Raw genomic sequence first — 16,625 nt, 5'->3', positions numbered from 1 at the left:
AACAATCGAGTACACCGAACCACGGGTTATACCCCCTATTCCCTCTTATTCGGCCGTGCTGGTAAGGAATCACTGAGTTAGAGTTGGATCCAGAAGAGGAGTTGAAGCATGCTGAGAGAACTCCACCGCGGGCAACAGATCTTCAGGTCGGAGACAGTGTCTTAGTGCGAGAAAGACGTCGTCGAGACAAACTGGAAAATCGGTGGGAAAAGGACCCGTATCGGGTAAAGCGACAAGTCAGCTCTGAGGGGCCTGTGTATGAGATTCAACCTGAAGGAGAAAGGAGCTCTCCTACTCGGATAGTTCACCGGAATATGCTTCGACCTTGCCTATCGAAAGATCCTGTACAAGTAGGATAGGTACCAGAGGCTCTCGAGCCAGTTCCCATGGTGGTAGAGGAAGAAGAGGATGAGGATAGTGAAGAACAAAGACTCATGGTTCCCGAAGACTCTGATCTAGAGAGTACAGACACACCATTGCTCCCTCCTATACAACCTGATTCTACCACTCAAGGGGACTCCACTACTCCTTCCAACTTACGACGCTCCGAACGAACAACAGCTTGCAAATCCCCCAATCATTACGATCAAGAACACTTCATTTGGCAGCAAAACGTACGAAAGAAAGGAAGACTGACATGTTTTTCACAAGAATCCTCGCCGGTGGAATGGTGAGCTAAAGGAGTGAGGGGAATGTAGGAAGGTGAATCGGGCTAGTGCTCTCTCCTGCGTGTTTGGGCCGGAACTGTCGGGGCTGTCACCATTGTTGTTGGGGAAGAACTTTCTGACTGGAGCAGGTCTTTGCACCTGACTGTTGGGGGCGGGCCTTTTGGTGAGTACCCAGCGTGTTCGACAGGAGAAGGTTGACTCCCTCTCCGCTCATCAATGCCAACCAGCAGGCCCACGTTACACCCTTCCATTCCCCACTCATACAGACTGTGTTTCTCAAGAGACCATTTCCCCGCAACCCTTTGACCTCAACAGTACTATCCGGTCTGTACCACTGACAACTGCCGACAAGCATCACAGTACCAATCCTTCGGTGCACGCTGACTGTAGTAGTGAGACTGTGGCCTCCACTCTGGGACTTTGTATACCACTTGCGGTGCTTCAGACCTCCCTTCGTTCAGCACCTTGTTCCAGGACCACAAGACCACTTGTAGGAAGGCCAGAATACTTAGCCGCCATGCAGAAACAGTGCTTCACTCACCTCCAGGACCGGCTTAGAGACATCTCGCATCACGGCATCATCGTGGGAGTTAACTCTTTATTTGACCCTCTGTTATTACTTGATTACAGTTAACACTTTGTGTTTCTATATACTCACCTCCTTACTCCCTGCGTGGAGTATTTTCTGCTGTGATAACTTTATATAAAAAACCCATTAACCCTCTGTCTCCTGCTCGTCACTGCATCCTGCATACCTGCTAGTACCTTACACTTGCACCTGGATTTTTTTGGTTGGCTAAAAGTACTATAAAGGGCAGCACGGTGGCTCCGTGGTTAGCACTGCAGCCTTGCAGTTCTGGAATCCTGGGTTCAAATCCCACCAAGGACAACATCTGCAAGAAATTTGTATGTTCTCCTCGTGTTTGTGTGGGTTTCCATCGGGTACTCCGGTTTCCTCCCACATTCCAAAGACATACTGATAGGGAACTTAGATTGTGAGCCTCATCTGGGACAGCAATCATAATGTGTCCAAAGCTGTGAAGCGCTCCAGAATATGTTAGCGCTATATAGAAATAAAGATTATTATTATTAAGGATTTAACAAGATATATTCTGCTTAAAAGAGGACCTTTTACTAAAATGTTCATGTTTAACTGGATGAGTTACGGTAAATTTTGCAAAATCCAGTTGGGTGTTATCAGTTAGCAACGCATACTGGAAGAAGTACAGTGAAAATACCCACCTTTACTTCTTGTCTCCAGTTCAACATGTAGAATTTGGTTAAAGATCTTCGAAGAATCATTACAAATATGTAATAACTCTACCAAATACAGCATGATTAGGTTTATTTCTTAATTTTAAGGTTTTAATTTTTGGATTAGCTTTTCTACGGCTTAGGGTGACAAGGAGGAAATATTCTGTATACAGTTTACAGGTAATATGGCATTTGATCTTGGAAAGCAGATATCTGCCTAAACAAGAATGCAGGGGGACACGTGGTTAGCTTATTTCCTGCTGCTGACACATGAAATATTCGAATGTCATGTGAAAATTACTGTCACTTTGAAATCATGTAATCTAAGTGCCATCATAAAGAGAGATTTTATTATGTTCAGAATAGACAGATTAAATCTTTTGTTCCATCCAAAATTCTATTTAAAGTGTTATTTCCCAAATCACAATGTGGTTTTATAATAATATACAAATATATTTAAGTTATGCCTATAAAAATTTTAAATTTGCCCCATTTTGCACATATTATGCTGCCACCAAAATGGAGACCCTTCAGACTTGACACTATTTACCCTCAAGTGTTGCCTTTCGTAATTCAACTGTTCATTGTCAATCATGTGCAGTGCAGGCTATCTCCACTGGCAGCCTACAAGTACAGCTATGCTCTGGGTCGGATCCTCCTTCACTACAGTGCATAGAACTCATAGCAATAAGCAGTGGTGTGCTTGTGTGTTGGTAACTGAGGAGCGATGTACTTCAAGATGGGCTGTAAATGCAGCTGAAAGAAATATATGCTACAGGAAGGGGTTCACAGAGATATACTGCAGGGCAGGTATAAAAGGTGGTCATGGGAGAAATATACTGCAGGATGGGGCTGTATACAGGGTGTTGAAAGAAGATATATACTGCAAGATGGGGCTCTGTAGAGTGAGGCCAAAAAAAGAAATGCTGTATACAGGGGCTAAGATTACTTGAACTGAGTGTGTTGCCTGCTGCTGAGAGATCAGTGATGTAAAAGTGCAAATGTTTATCTACTGATGCATGTAAAACAGGATGTTCTTCTGACGTATGCATCAACAGAGCAGCAATCGCAGTTCCACAAAACTGATCTGTCAGCAGCGGGCAACATACACAATTCCCCACTGCCATTGTGGCTAAGTGCAGTAGAGTTGAACTCTGCTAGAACCAGCTAACAATTATGTAAAACACTGCATCAATATTGACCTTCACTGACCTATACAGACATTCATCAGACACACTAAAAGAAGAAAACATAATGCAATAAATATACCGTACATCTTTTTCCACATCAAATGCAAGGCGTGTCCCAAAAAATGCAGACAAAATACTCCATATGAATAATGACCACATATCGAAAAAAGGATACTGCTCACTAAATATCAGTTCAAATTGTGGATGTAGTCTTTGGCAGTGCACAAATGCTGTGTTGGCAGCAAACAATGTACAAAAAGCAGGGTTCATCCAGCATCACATCTATAGCAGTGAGAAAAATATTAGGTCCTTGCGCTATTTTTAACACACATCCCTTTGACTAAGAACATGTGTGTGTTCGAAACGCATAAGGTATTTCCATATTCACAACTAACTTTTTACCATGGAATTTTATCCATTGTATTTTTAATCATTGTTTGATAAAGAATTACACTACTCAAAAAAATAAAGGGAACACTTAAACAACAGAATATAACTCCAAGTAAATCAAACTTCTGTGAAATGAAACTGTCCACTTAGGACGCAACATTGTTTGACAATCAATTTCACATGCTGTTGTGCAAATGGAATAGACAACAGATGAAAATTATTGGCAATTATCAAGACACACTCAATAAAGGAGTGGTTCTGCAGGTGGGGACTACAGACTACATCTCAGTACCAATGCTTTCTGGCTGATATTTTGGTCACTTTTGAATGTTAGTTGTGCTTTCACACTCGTGTTTCACAACCTGCACAAGTGGCTCAGGTAGTACAGCTCATCCAGGATGGCATATCAATGTGAGCTGTGGTAAGAAGGTTTGCAGTCTGTCAGCATAGTGTCCAGAGGCTGGAGGCACTACCAGGAGACAGGCCAGTACACCAGGAGACGTGGAGGGGGCCGTAGGAGGGAAACAACCCAGCAGCATGACCACTACCTCAGCCTTTGTGCAAGGAGGAAAAGGAGGTGCACTGCCAGAGCCCTGCAAAATGACCTGTTGTAAACTGACTCCATGAGGATGGTCTGAGTGCTAGACATCCACAGATGGGGTTTGTGCTCACATCCCAACGCTGTGTAGAACGCTTGGCATTTACTACAGAACACCGGGATTGGCAAATTCACCACTGGCTCCCCGTGCTCTTCACAGATGAAAGCAGATTCACACTGAGCACATGTGACAGACGTGACAGAGTCTGGAGACGCCATGGAGAGCGATCTGCCTGCAACATCCTTCAGCATGACCGGTTTGGCAGTGGGTCAGTAGCGGTGTGGGGTGGCATTTCTTTGGAGGGCTGCACTGCCCTCCATGTGCTCGCCAGAGGTAGCCTGACTGCCATTAGGTACCGATATGAGATCCTCAGACCCCTTGTGAGACCATATGCTGGTGTGGTTGGCCCTGGGTTCCTCCTAATGCAGGACAATGCCAGACCTCATGTGGCTGGAGTGTGTCAGCAGTTCCTGCCAGATGAAGGCATTGAAGCTATGGACTGGCCCTCCCGTTCTCCAGACCTGAATCTGATTGAACACATCTGGGACATCACGTCTCGGGACATCATGTCTCGGACCATCCACCAACGTCACGTTGCACCATAGACTGTCCAGGAGTTGACAGATGCTTTAGTCCTGCTCTGGAGGAGATTCCTCAGGAGACCATCCGCCGCCTCATCAGGAGAATGCCCAGGCGTTGTAGGGAGGTGATACAGGCACATGGAGGCCACACGCACTTCTGAGCTTTAGTGATGAGCGAGTGTACTCGTTGCTCGGATTTTCCCGAGCACGCTTGGGTGACCTCCGAGTATTTGTTAGTGTTTGGAGATTTCGTTTTCATCATCTCAGCTGAATGATTTACAGCTACTACCCAGCCTGAGTACATGTGGGGGTTGCCTGGTTGCTAGGCAATTCTCACATGTAGTCAAACTGTCTAACAGTCACCATCATCCAGCTGCTGCGAAGAAAACTAAATCTCCGAGCAGTCATAAATACTCGGAGACCACCCGAGCAACGAGTACACTCCCTCATCACTACTAAGCATCATTTTCTAGTCTAGTCCACTGAAGTTGGATCAGCCTGTAACTTCATTTTCCACTTTGATTTTGAGCATCATTCCAACTCCAGACCTCCGTGGGATATTAGTTGTGATTTACATTGATAATTTTTAGGTTTTATTGTTCTCAACACATTCCACTATGTAATGAATAAAGATTTACAACTGGAATATTTCATTCAGTGATATCTAGGATGTGGGATTTTAGTGTTCCCTTTATTTTTTTGAGTAGTGTATTATCATTGCTATGTATGTGATGCTGGATACACCCTGCTTTGCCTCTTATACTGTATTTTCATATTATTTTAGGGTCTTAATTTGTAGACCAAAACCTCTTTAGTATACACTCTTTGGACTATATTAATAAATTGTTGTGCTTAGTCTATATATTAAAAAGGTTTTCTGGGCCTTTTTTTTTTTTGGTCCCAAGAGTTTATTGTGACATAGTTGCTAATTACCTGCCTGTTCAATTCTGCGACAATCTCTTCTGAGTGGTCACTACCATGTGATTTTTGTGCTTCGCGTGACCTCATGTCGACAGAGCAGCTCCTTCTCTTTTGCTCAGTCGACAGGGTGTCACTGAAAACATTGTGCTGACAGCAGGTTCCCCAAAGTTAAGCACCAGGGAGCAGGCTGTCAATCAGCATTATGTCACAAGTGATGCCCTGTTAACAGAGCAGAGCAGAAGAGAAGGAGTTACTTTGTTGATGTGATGTCAAAGGAAACACCACCTGAGCTGGGAATAGATAGTCGCTGGGCAGAATAGGCAGATAGCTAGGAACTACCTGCTGGTAAGCTCTTAACCCCCACAGGAAAGAAAAAAAATCCTGTAGAGCCCCATTATCAATAAATGTGCATTTACTATGCTTTTTCAAAAATGTGATTTTGGGAATATCCCTTTTAAAATATGAAAAGCCCCCAATTTCCCCATCAATAGTTACTAAACATTATATTTAGTATTGTTGTTGAGCCAGTATGCAGATTATTCTATGTGTGGAAAACATATTCTGTATTATTAGGATCAACCAATAGTGTAAATTGTGATATTTCAGTGTTACCTGTCACTTATGCTTGAGAGCAATTGCAGGTTCTCAATCTCTAGGGATTATCAGTAGTCTAAATCATTGTAAGTACATTATGTAAATTATTTATTTCCTTTGCACATAATGACATTTGCATTCAACACATTGCGCGTTTTGACTTGTAATGGTTGAATTATTGTGATTATTAAAAAGAAATGTAAACCCATGCCGAAATGGTGCTAAAATTATCTTCTTCCATTTAACTGCTGCCATTTCGGTTGTACTCTTATTTAATATGGAATTTATTGGGTGTAATTATCTTGATTCTGGAGTAATGAGAAATGACACTAGGCATTTCTGCCCATTATTAGATTTGTTTTTAAAGGGTTTCTGCCACCAATTCTCGTACACAAAACGCCCCTCATCTACAGTATACACCGATCTAATGTAATCATGCACGGAAGTCACTTTTTAAATTTAAACATTGACCTTTCTTTGTTTGGCTTTTTCCCATGCTCCGTTGGAGACTTGTGGCCATGTGATAGTGCTGGATCACATAACTTCTTGCTTTTCTGCTGAAGTCTCCTACACAAGAAGCCAAAAAAGTTTGTTGTGCTGATCCAGTACAGCTCTCTGTGTTAACTGTAGGATCTTGCTTGTCAGAGGAGGAAAAAGGCTTCTAGTCATGCTCCACTGACAATTCGAGAAGAATGGTGGAGATCATTAGGGTAGATCACGGTTAAGCCAAACTGGAGAAATACATGAATAACTTCCCAATGATGAAAGACACAGAAGAAATAGTAGAGGATACTGTAAGGAAATATGTAATATTAGGGTAGAAGTCTGACATCTAACCTAGTATCTCCATTAGTCAACTTTGTACAAAAGGACCATAAAAACTTTAATTGCAGACTACACCATGTGGGTATGGCAGGAACCCAAGCCAAGGTGGATCATCTCTTGGACTACAGAGTGTGTTGTTCTTGAAAGCTAGTCCTGTGGTTGTCATAAAAAGAATGGGCATAGGAATATATGTTATCCTAACTACATTCCCCCATTAAGGAGGAATGAAAGAGAACAAATTATTTAAAATTATTTATTTATGTTTAGCTTTTATAGTGCCATCATATTCCGTAGCACTTTACTTACATTATCATTGCTGCCTCCAATGGGGCTCACAATCTAAATTCCCTATCAGTATTTGTTTGGAGTATGCGAGGAAACTGGAGAACCCGGAGGAAACCCACGCAAACACGGGGAGAACATGCAAACTCTGTGCAGATGTCGTCCTTGGTGGGATTTGAAACCCAGGATTCCAGCACTGCAAAAGCAACAGTGCTAACCACTGAGCCACCGTGCTGCCCAACATTCATTGTACTTGCCCTCTTATGAGTTATAGAACTGAGATTTCCCTAGCAAAACGACTGGTGGTCCTGAAAACCTGTTGGTATAAAGCAATTTTACAATTATGAACAACTAGATGGAGGCCCGATTCTAACGCATCGAGTATTCTAGAATATGCAAGACCACATAGTTTATTGCTCAGTCACGTACTATATTGCCCAGCCACGTAGTATATTGCCCAGCCACGTAGTATATTGCCCAGTCACGTACTACATTGCCCAGTCACATACTATATTGCCCAGCCACATAGTATATTGCCCAGCCACATAGTATATTGCCCAGCCACATAGTATATTGCCCAGCCACATAGTATATTGCCCAGCCACGTAGTATATTGCCCAGCCACGTAGTATATTGCCCAGCCACGTAGTATATTGCCCAGTCACGTAGTATATTGCCCAGTCACGTAGTATATTGCCCAGCCCGCGTAGTATATTGCCTAGTCACGTAGTATATTGCCTAGTCACGTAGTATATTGCCCAGCCACGTAGTATATTGCCCAGTCACGTAGTATATTGCCCAGTCACGTAGTATATTGCCCAGTCACGTAGTATATTGCCCAGTCACGTAGTATATTGCCCAGTCACGTAGTATATTGCGCAGCCCGCGTAGTATATTGCCCAGCCCGCGTAGTATATTGCCCAGCCCGCGTAGTATATTGCCCAGCGCGCGTAGTATGTTGCCCAGCCCACGTAGTATATAGCAATGTGGGCATCATATCCCTGTTAAAAAAAAGAATTAAAATAAAAAATAGTTACTCACCTTCCATTGGTCCCTGGATCCAGGAAGCGTTTACCGACGCTCCTCGCGTGCTTCGGTCTCAAGAGTGCATTGCGGTCTCGCGAGATGATAATGTAGCGGTCTCACGAGACTGCTACGTCATCATCTCGCGAGATCGGAATTCATGGACCGGTCAGCGGAGCGTCGCGAGGAGCGGGAAAGGCGCCGGGAGGTGAGTATATGGTAATTTTTTATTTTTTATTTTTAACATTAGATCTTTTTACTATTGATGCTGCATAGGCAGCATCAATAGTAAAAAAGTTGGTCACACAGGGTTAATAGCAGCGTTAATGGAGTGCGTTACACCGCGGCATAATGCGGTCCATTAGCGCTGCCATTAACCCTGTGTGAGCGCTGACTGGAGGGGAGTATGGAGCGGACACTGACTGAGGGGAGGAAGGAGCGGCCATGTTGCCGCCGGACTGCGCTCGTGGATGATTGGTCGTGGGTGTTTTGCCATGACCAATCAACGACTTGGATTCCATGACAGACAGAGGCCGCGACCAATGAATATCCGGGACAGACAGAAAGATGGAAGTGACCCTTAGACAATTATATAGTAGATTGAATAGTGTTCGCATGTTGGGGGTCAACCAAGTTTGAGTGTGTTCCATCATACTCTTACCTCCTGTGAAACAGTAGAAAAACTGTAAATTGAAAGCTTCAGGTATTTTCTGCTATTTCTCCTTTTCTTTTATAATTGTTCTGCAGATTTGTACACCACCTTATTTTGTCAGTTTTTACTCATTTTTCTCCTAAGCATTTTACTTTTATATTAAAGCTAAAGATCACGATTCATCTAAACTTTTGCTACAGAATTCTGATTTAAAAGGCTTTGTAAAGCTGGAAAGTTTTGGTACAGTGCGAGAAAAAAAAAATTAGCAACTTTTGGCATTTGCACACTATTTGTACCCAGCTCTGACATTGTCGGCAGAGCTGAGATGGGACTGGAGCATGGCCCAGCGTTCACTACTCCACTCCAGTCTCATGCCACCTTTGAGACGCTTCTGATTCATTAAAAAGTGTGCATCTCTTAATGAATCGGGAGCATCTGATCCAGCGCACGGTGGTTTTCATACCGGTTTTGATGAATCGCAGCACAAACCTGTAATAAGGTTTGGTCCTTGTAAAGAGTTTGTAACCTTTCTGAATGTTTCTCGGGTGTCTGGACTATGTTGGGATATGATTTATGTTTAATTTGCATCCTGAGTGGAAGGTTATTGCAAAATTAAGTGAGTGGAATTAGATTAATCAGTTGCAGTAGCACAAGTATTTCGTGCTGAGAAATGTGTACATGTCCGACTTTATCACTGTGACCAATATCAGAATTTAATACATTTTTTATCTTAAAGTAACTTATTTTACAGGTTTATTGATGTCTACAGTGGGGGAAATAAGTATTTGATCCCTTGCTGATTTTGTCAGTTTGCCCACTGATAAAGACATGAACAGTCTATAATTTTAAGGGCAGGTTAATTTTAACATTGAAAGATAGAATATCAAAAATAAAATCTAGAAAATCACATTGTATAAATTATATAAATGTATTTGCATTTTGCAGTGAGACATAAGTATTTGATCCCTCTGGCAAACAAAACTTAATACTTGGTGGTAAAAGCCTTGTTGGCAAGCACAGCAGTCAGACTTTTTTGTAGTTGATGATAAGGTTTGCGCACAGGGCAGGAGGAATTTTAGTCCACTCCTCTTTGCAGATCATCTCTAAATCATTAAGATTTTGAGGCTGTCGCTTGGCAACTTGGAGCTTCAACTCCTTCCATAGGTTTTCTATGGGACTAAGGTCTGGAGACTGGCTAGGCCACTCCATGACCTTAATGTGCTTCTTTTTGAGCCTCTCTTTTGTTGCCTTGCCTGTATGTTTTGGGTCATTGTCTTGCTAGAAGACCCAGCCACGATCCATTTGTATTGTCCTGGTGGAGGGAAGGAGGTTGACACTCAGAATTTTACAGTACATGGCTCCATCCATTGTCCATTGATGTGGTGAAGTAGTCCTGTGCAGAGAGCAGAGAAACACCTCCAAAATATAATGTTTCCACCTACATGCTTGACAGAAGGGACAGTGTTCTTTGGGTCATAAGCATCATTTCTCTTCCTCCAAACACGGCAAGTTGAGTTAATCCCAAAGACCTCAATTTTTGTCTCATCTGACCATAGCACCTTCTCCCAATCACTCACAGAATCATCCAGGTGTTCATTGGCAAACTTCAGACGGGCCTGCCCATGTGCCTTCTTGAGCAGGTGGACCTTGCTGGCACTGCAGGATTTCAAACCTTAACGGCGTAATGTGTTAACAATGGTTTTCTTGGTGACTGTGGTCCCAGCTGCCTTGAGATCATTAACAAGTTCCCCCCGTGTAGGGATCAGACTGCATCATGAAAACCAAGTAACACACCAAACAGGTAAAGGATGAAGTTGTGAAGAAGAGAAAAGGAGGGTTAGGCTATAAATAAATATAAATGTGTATATATAGAGAGAGAGAGGAAAAAAAGGGAACAGCACAATGTCTACTTATCTTCAAGTACAAGGCCCCAGGATAACAGTCCATGTATCCAAATAGTTCAATATATGGTAAAAAGAAAGGCTCAGTCCGAGCAGAAACGGGGGGGACGTGTGTTCACCTTCCAGCAGGACAATGACCCTAGACATACTGCCAGAGCTACAATGAATTGGTTTAGATCAAAGCATATTCATGTTTTTGGATGGCTCAGTCACATTCCAGAGCTAAAATCTCACAGAGAATCTGTGGCAAGACTTGAAAACGTGCTAATTTGTGTTGGTATATCACATAAATTCTAAATAAAATATGTTTAAGTTCATCGGCATAAAGTTGAAAAAGTTAATAAATACCTTTTCAAGGCACTGTATATACATATTTAGATATCAATTAGCCTATGTAATATGTCTAAATCATTAAATGTCTCCTGTAAGTAATATTGCTGAGTAAAGCACAGATATATTTTCTTATTGCAACATATCACAGTTGCATAGCAAGCCAGAGGCTACAAGCTTAATCTATGGAGATGTGTCCCCAGTTGTCGTTTTTCTGAGTGCTCTCATGTCACTGAAATTACAGGCTCCATGTCTGTTGTCTAAGATCCAAATCATTGCAGCAGAACCCGCCATTGCAATGTGCAAAGCCTGGAGCCCAACAAGGCAAGGATTACATGGATTTTTTTAAATACTGGAAATGACAAGAGTGAATTATCTTCTTGTCTGTCAGGAAGATGAGACTCAAAGCAATATTGAACTATGATAAAACTACATGCATTTAGTAGGTTTTTATATATTATTATATTATTTCCATTGTCCTATTACATACTGATTGATCCTGAATTTTAAATGTTAACCGTATGATGATGAAAATCCATAGCTAACTTATAAACGCTTGCGTTCTTTTATTCTTATGGCCTGTCTTCGTGTGGAATATTAAGTGGATAGTCAGCCACCAATTAGGAGGGATACATTACATTTATACACAAGACCATACAGATCTAGGGCATCTTGCTTGAACTGAGCTACATTTTTTCATTCAGTGTGAACACAGTATGTAGACATAGTAGAAATAGGCTGAACTGACGAGAGCGTGTGTGCTTACTGGCTGTGTCAACTCCTATTTCCCTGCAGCTCTTTCACTCCCTCTACAGAGTATGCTGTGGAGCTGTGGAGCATTGATGCCGGTTTATAGCCATTTGTAGTGTAAAAGCACTAGGTGAGGCTAAGCTCAGACCAGACCGGTCTTTGGATTATGACCATGTCCTAAAATAAAGACGACGACAACCAATAATGGTGCCAATAAAAAAAAAAAAATTCCCACCGTTACCGGTGTGTGTTCTGGAAACAATGAGATCAACATTCAATGTATTTATTCACTAATAAACTTAATTTACTTTATTGATATTATTGATCGACCCTATTGTTCTTCCTTTTTCCTTTATTGGGTGTATTATTTCTGTTATTTTCCCCATTGGAAAATTATTTTGTTGTCAGAAGACTGTCCCTGTGCCTATAATAGAAGCCACTTGTTGCTTTGGTGATGGACGTAGGTCCCTTTGGCTATTGGATCCTTGTGACTGCACAGGTTGCCCCAATGCTTCATCCACCACTGATATAAAGACTCCCTTAACACATTAGATTAATGTTGGCAGAACATGCCCTTTTTCGCAGTACTGGACGACGATTGCATATATGGGGCCTCCCAACTCATGAATGATCAGGTATTGTTGAATTACAGCACCCAATCCTTTTGTTTCCCCCAGGATATAAGTCCCGTGCCAGATATATCTGGCAGTGACTCATTCCCACTTTGAAAATATATGGGTGCTTGGACAGTCGGGTAGTCGAGAGAGCTATCATTTAGCTGACCTCCGTCTACGGTGTACGGACATATTAAGGTTAATTTTATTGCTGTTAATAAACACATGTAATATGTGAAGCCTTATAATGCCTAATCTCTCTATTTCCAGGACGCTGAGCAGACAAATCAAGAACTAGAAGATAAAGTAAGATCACTACGAAAAGAAGTGGAAGAAAGTAAACACAGACACGGCCACTTAAAACTGGAACTGAAACACTTCCTGAACATACTCGATGGGAAGATTGATGATCTGCATGAATTCCGTCAAGGACTTTCTAGACTAGAAATCGATAGTTAAGAGTGTGAATTGTATTTTTTATATATACCCAAGATCAGCAACAGCGGGAGACTGTGGGCTGGAGGATGCTGTGTTACTTGCTGTGTTTGGATTGCTAGTATCCGTTTATTCTCTTGGCAACCAGTAGTGGCCTAAACCTTTGAAGCCATTTTTTACTGTTTCTATAAAACCAGAGCCATCCAAGTTATACAATGCAGCACTCAAAAAAACGGTTAAAAAAAAAAAGATATAACTATTAACTATGAGAAAATAAATGTGTGGTGTTTATATGTAACAATCCATAACATTTGATTTCAGAAACAAAGGATGGCGCTTAAAAGGTTTGAAGACAGCATCGGTATATCATCTCTTCTGTCCTCCAGTCCCGCTACTCACAAATATGTTGGAATTGCAATAAGAAAAAGCACATAAAGAACAATGGACCTGTATTACAGGTTCAGGCAGCACTGCACTAGTTGCAATAAACCTAATGGCATGATGGCTCATGATGGTTAGATGTCTCTCACTCACTGGTGGTCGGGTGTTGGATAAAAAAAGTAAATAAAAAGAACACGTATTAATGACAGGGTTATCAAAACTTAAAACTACCACAGTTAACTTCTTGTAGCTAGAGTATGCCAATAGGCTATAAATAAATAAATATATATATATATATATATATATTGAGAGAGAGTTCTCTATTAAGGATATTATATTTAAAACAGTGGCGAACAAATAAACATGACGTTCTATTTAACTTTACATTACTCATTGCAATTTATAGAGAACATTTATTATGTCGTTATCCTACATTGTAATACTTTTATTAAAAGAAAAATAATTTCTCTAGCAGTCTATTTTCATAGTGTGGCCTTTTCAATTAAATATATATATATAGCAGAAACGTCTATAGTATGAGCTGAACTGAAATTCATGAGAGAATAGTCTTTTAATTGACTTGGAACCAGTACCTCATGAAAAAAAAAATTAACTTAGAAATATTAATGATTTAATGTAGAATTTCTATCAACCTTGGCCGTAGTCTGGTTCTTACCATATATTGGATGTAGACAAGCCTACTAGGTCTCTTCTCAGGAAGACGAGAACTAATCTCTAATTTGCACAAGACAAATAAAATGCACATTATGCTCTTCCACTTGATCTTAATCTTAGAAGTACTTTTTTTTTAAGAGTTCGGCCTAAAATCTTCAAATTGCTCAGTGGTGTTCCAGACACTTTTTATCCCAGTTATGTAGCTGGCATGATGGGACTGCCACGCTAATGCCTTATAAATATGGGACACAAGTCTGAAAGCATGTACACTCTCCCTTTTATTCTATAATAAAGGATGTTTTCTTGTGGTTGGTCTAACAATCTTTTGTGAGTATGGAGGCATTTACAGTAGAAGCCATTGTTGAAAATGTCTTTACTTGCACAGACCTCAAAGTTTCTATTTCAATGTATACAGGGCTGTTCCTTAAAAAGCAAACTATAGAGTATTCTGCCTCATTGTTCTATAATGTAGTTTATATTGTACTGAAAAAGCAAATAAAATGTTTGATGAAAAAGATTGTTTCATGAGTTGCATAAGGTCTTGCATAACATTTTGTTTATGGATTATATACGGCAATCAGTCATTGGAATAGGTGCTCAAGTAGGGTATCCATCCCAAAAATCAATATACCTTATATACTCGAGTATAAGCCGAAACGAGTATAAGCCGACCCCCCCTAATTTTGCCACAAAAAACTGGGAAAACTTAATGACTCGAGTATAAGCCTAGGGTGGGAAATGCAGCAGCTACCCGTAAATGTCAAAAGTAAAAATAGATACCAATAAAAGTAAAATTAATTGAGACATTAGTAGGTTAAGTGTTTTTGAATATCCATATTGAATCAGGAGCCCCATATAATGCTCCATAAAGTTTATGATGGGACCCATAATATGCTCCATATTAAAATATGCCCCATATAATCCTGCATAAAGGTTAATAATGGCCCCATACGATGCTCCATAGACACATTTGCCCAATATAATGCTGCACAAATGTTGATTATGGCCCCATAAGATGCTCCATAAAGATATTTGCCCCATATAGTGCTGCACAAACGTTATGGCCCCATACAGACACTTGCCCCATGTAGTGCTGCACAAACGTTATGGCCCCATACAGACACTTGCCCCATCATAGTGCTGCACAAACATTATGGCCCCATACAGACAATTGCCCCATATAACGCTGCACAAACGTTATGGCCCCATAGATGCTCCATACAGACACTTGCCCCATTTGCTGTTGCTGCAATAAAAAAAATAAAATCACATACTCACCTCTCCATCGCTCAGGCCCCTGGCACTTTCATTATTCACCTGCTCCTCGTTCCGGCGCAGCTCCATCTTCAGCATCTCCTGCACTGACGTTCAGGCAGAGGGCGCACACTAACCATGTCATTGCGCCCTCTGACCTGAGCGTCACTGCAGAAGACGCTGAAGACGGAGCAGCGCCGGAACAAGGAGCAGGTGAATATCACGCAGCGCTCCCCTCCCCATTATACTCACCTGCTCCTGGTGTGGTCCCTGCATGTCTGTTCCCTGGCACCGGCAGCTTCTTCCTGTACTGAGCAGTCACATGGTACCGCTTCATTACAGTAATGAATATGCGGCTCCACCATGGGAGGTGGAGCCACATATTCATTACTGTTATGAGCAGTACCATGTGACCGCTCAGAACAGGAAGAAGCTGTCCGCACCGGGGAAAAGATGTACAGGGACCGCACCAGGAGCAGGTGAGTATAATTAGACAGCCCCTGCTCCCCCTCCCCTGCCGACCCCCGGGTATGACTTGAGTATAAGCCGAGAGGGGGACTTTCAGTCCCAAAAAAGGGCCGAAAATCTCGGCTTATACTCGAGTATATACGGTAAGTAAGAAAAAACTTGGCACTCAAAATGTATCGTGTTGAAAAAATGCGGTTCCAATTTATTTTGCATACAGTGATTAATTAAACGTTTTCGATCTGGGTATGGACCTTAATCAGAAACTGTATGCTGCTTTTTTAGGGAACCAAACAGACCGGGTAAATGTAGTCCCGTGTAGCGGTTAGGGTAAATAGGATAACCCGTTGTATATTCTGATTTCCGCTTGATAAATAAATCAAGTTTCCTGGCGCAGGGAATATGGCGAGCTGCGTTGCCTGTGTTAAGCTTGACAGACTGCAGTGGTGATGTCACAACTAGCATGCATGTGACCACTGCTGCTAATCAGTGAGCCATCTACAATGGCAGAACCACTTAGCCCAGGCATTGGATGCAGCAGCCATGTCTGCTCTATTAATGACGTCACTGCTGTAGCCAATTAATGAAGACCAAAGCTGTGATGGAGAGGCATTAATGAACTTGGGGATGGTGCGCATTAATGTGTTTTTTATTATAGTCATGTGCAAGCCTATGGATAAAAAAAATTATTTCCAGGCAACCCCTTTATTAGAAGGCGACTGCTTGGTAGATAAGTATCTACATCAAACAAGCTTTCACACTCCTTTTGAAGCCTTTTCATACATTTGATCAGCTCACGTAACGTCTGCTCTGTTACCATATGTTCATTGGTTTCTCTCTA

The 16,625-nt window shown here is 41.6% G+C and overlaps 1 protein-coding gene across 1 annotated transcript in view; it reads left to right on the top strand.

Annotated features, from left to right (window-relative positions):
• HOMER2 (homer scaffold protein 2) overlaps positions 1-13,562 on the top strand; it is a 428,576-nt gene extending 415,014 nt beyond the window's left edge. Inside the window, exon 9 of the mRNA XM_069766085.1 lies at positions 12,845-13,562. Within this exon, the coding sequence (XP_069622186.1) occupies positions 12,845-13,033 (189 nt within the window). The 3' untranslated portion in view covers positions 13,034-13,562. The remainder of the gene's footprint in view (positions 1-12,844) is intronic.
• The last annotated feature ends 3,063 nt before the right edge of the window (positions 13,563-16,625 follow it).

The sequence above is a fragment of the Ranitomeya imitator genome, chromosome 4 (genome assembly GCF_032444005.1).
Source record: "Ranitomeya imitator isolate aRanImi1 chromosome 4, aRanImi1.pri, whole genome shotgun sequence".
Lineage (NCBI taxonomy): Eukaryota > Metazoa > Chordata > Amphibia > Anura > Dendrobatidae > Ranitomeya > Ranitomeya imitator.
Note: the sequence above shows the minus strand (reverse complement) of the source record. Positions and strands in the feature narration are given on the sequence as shown.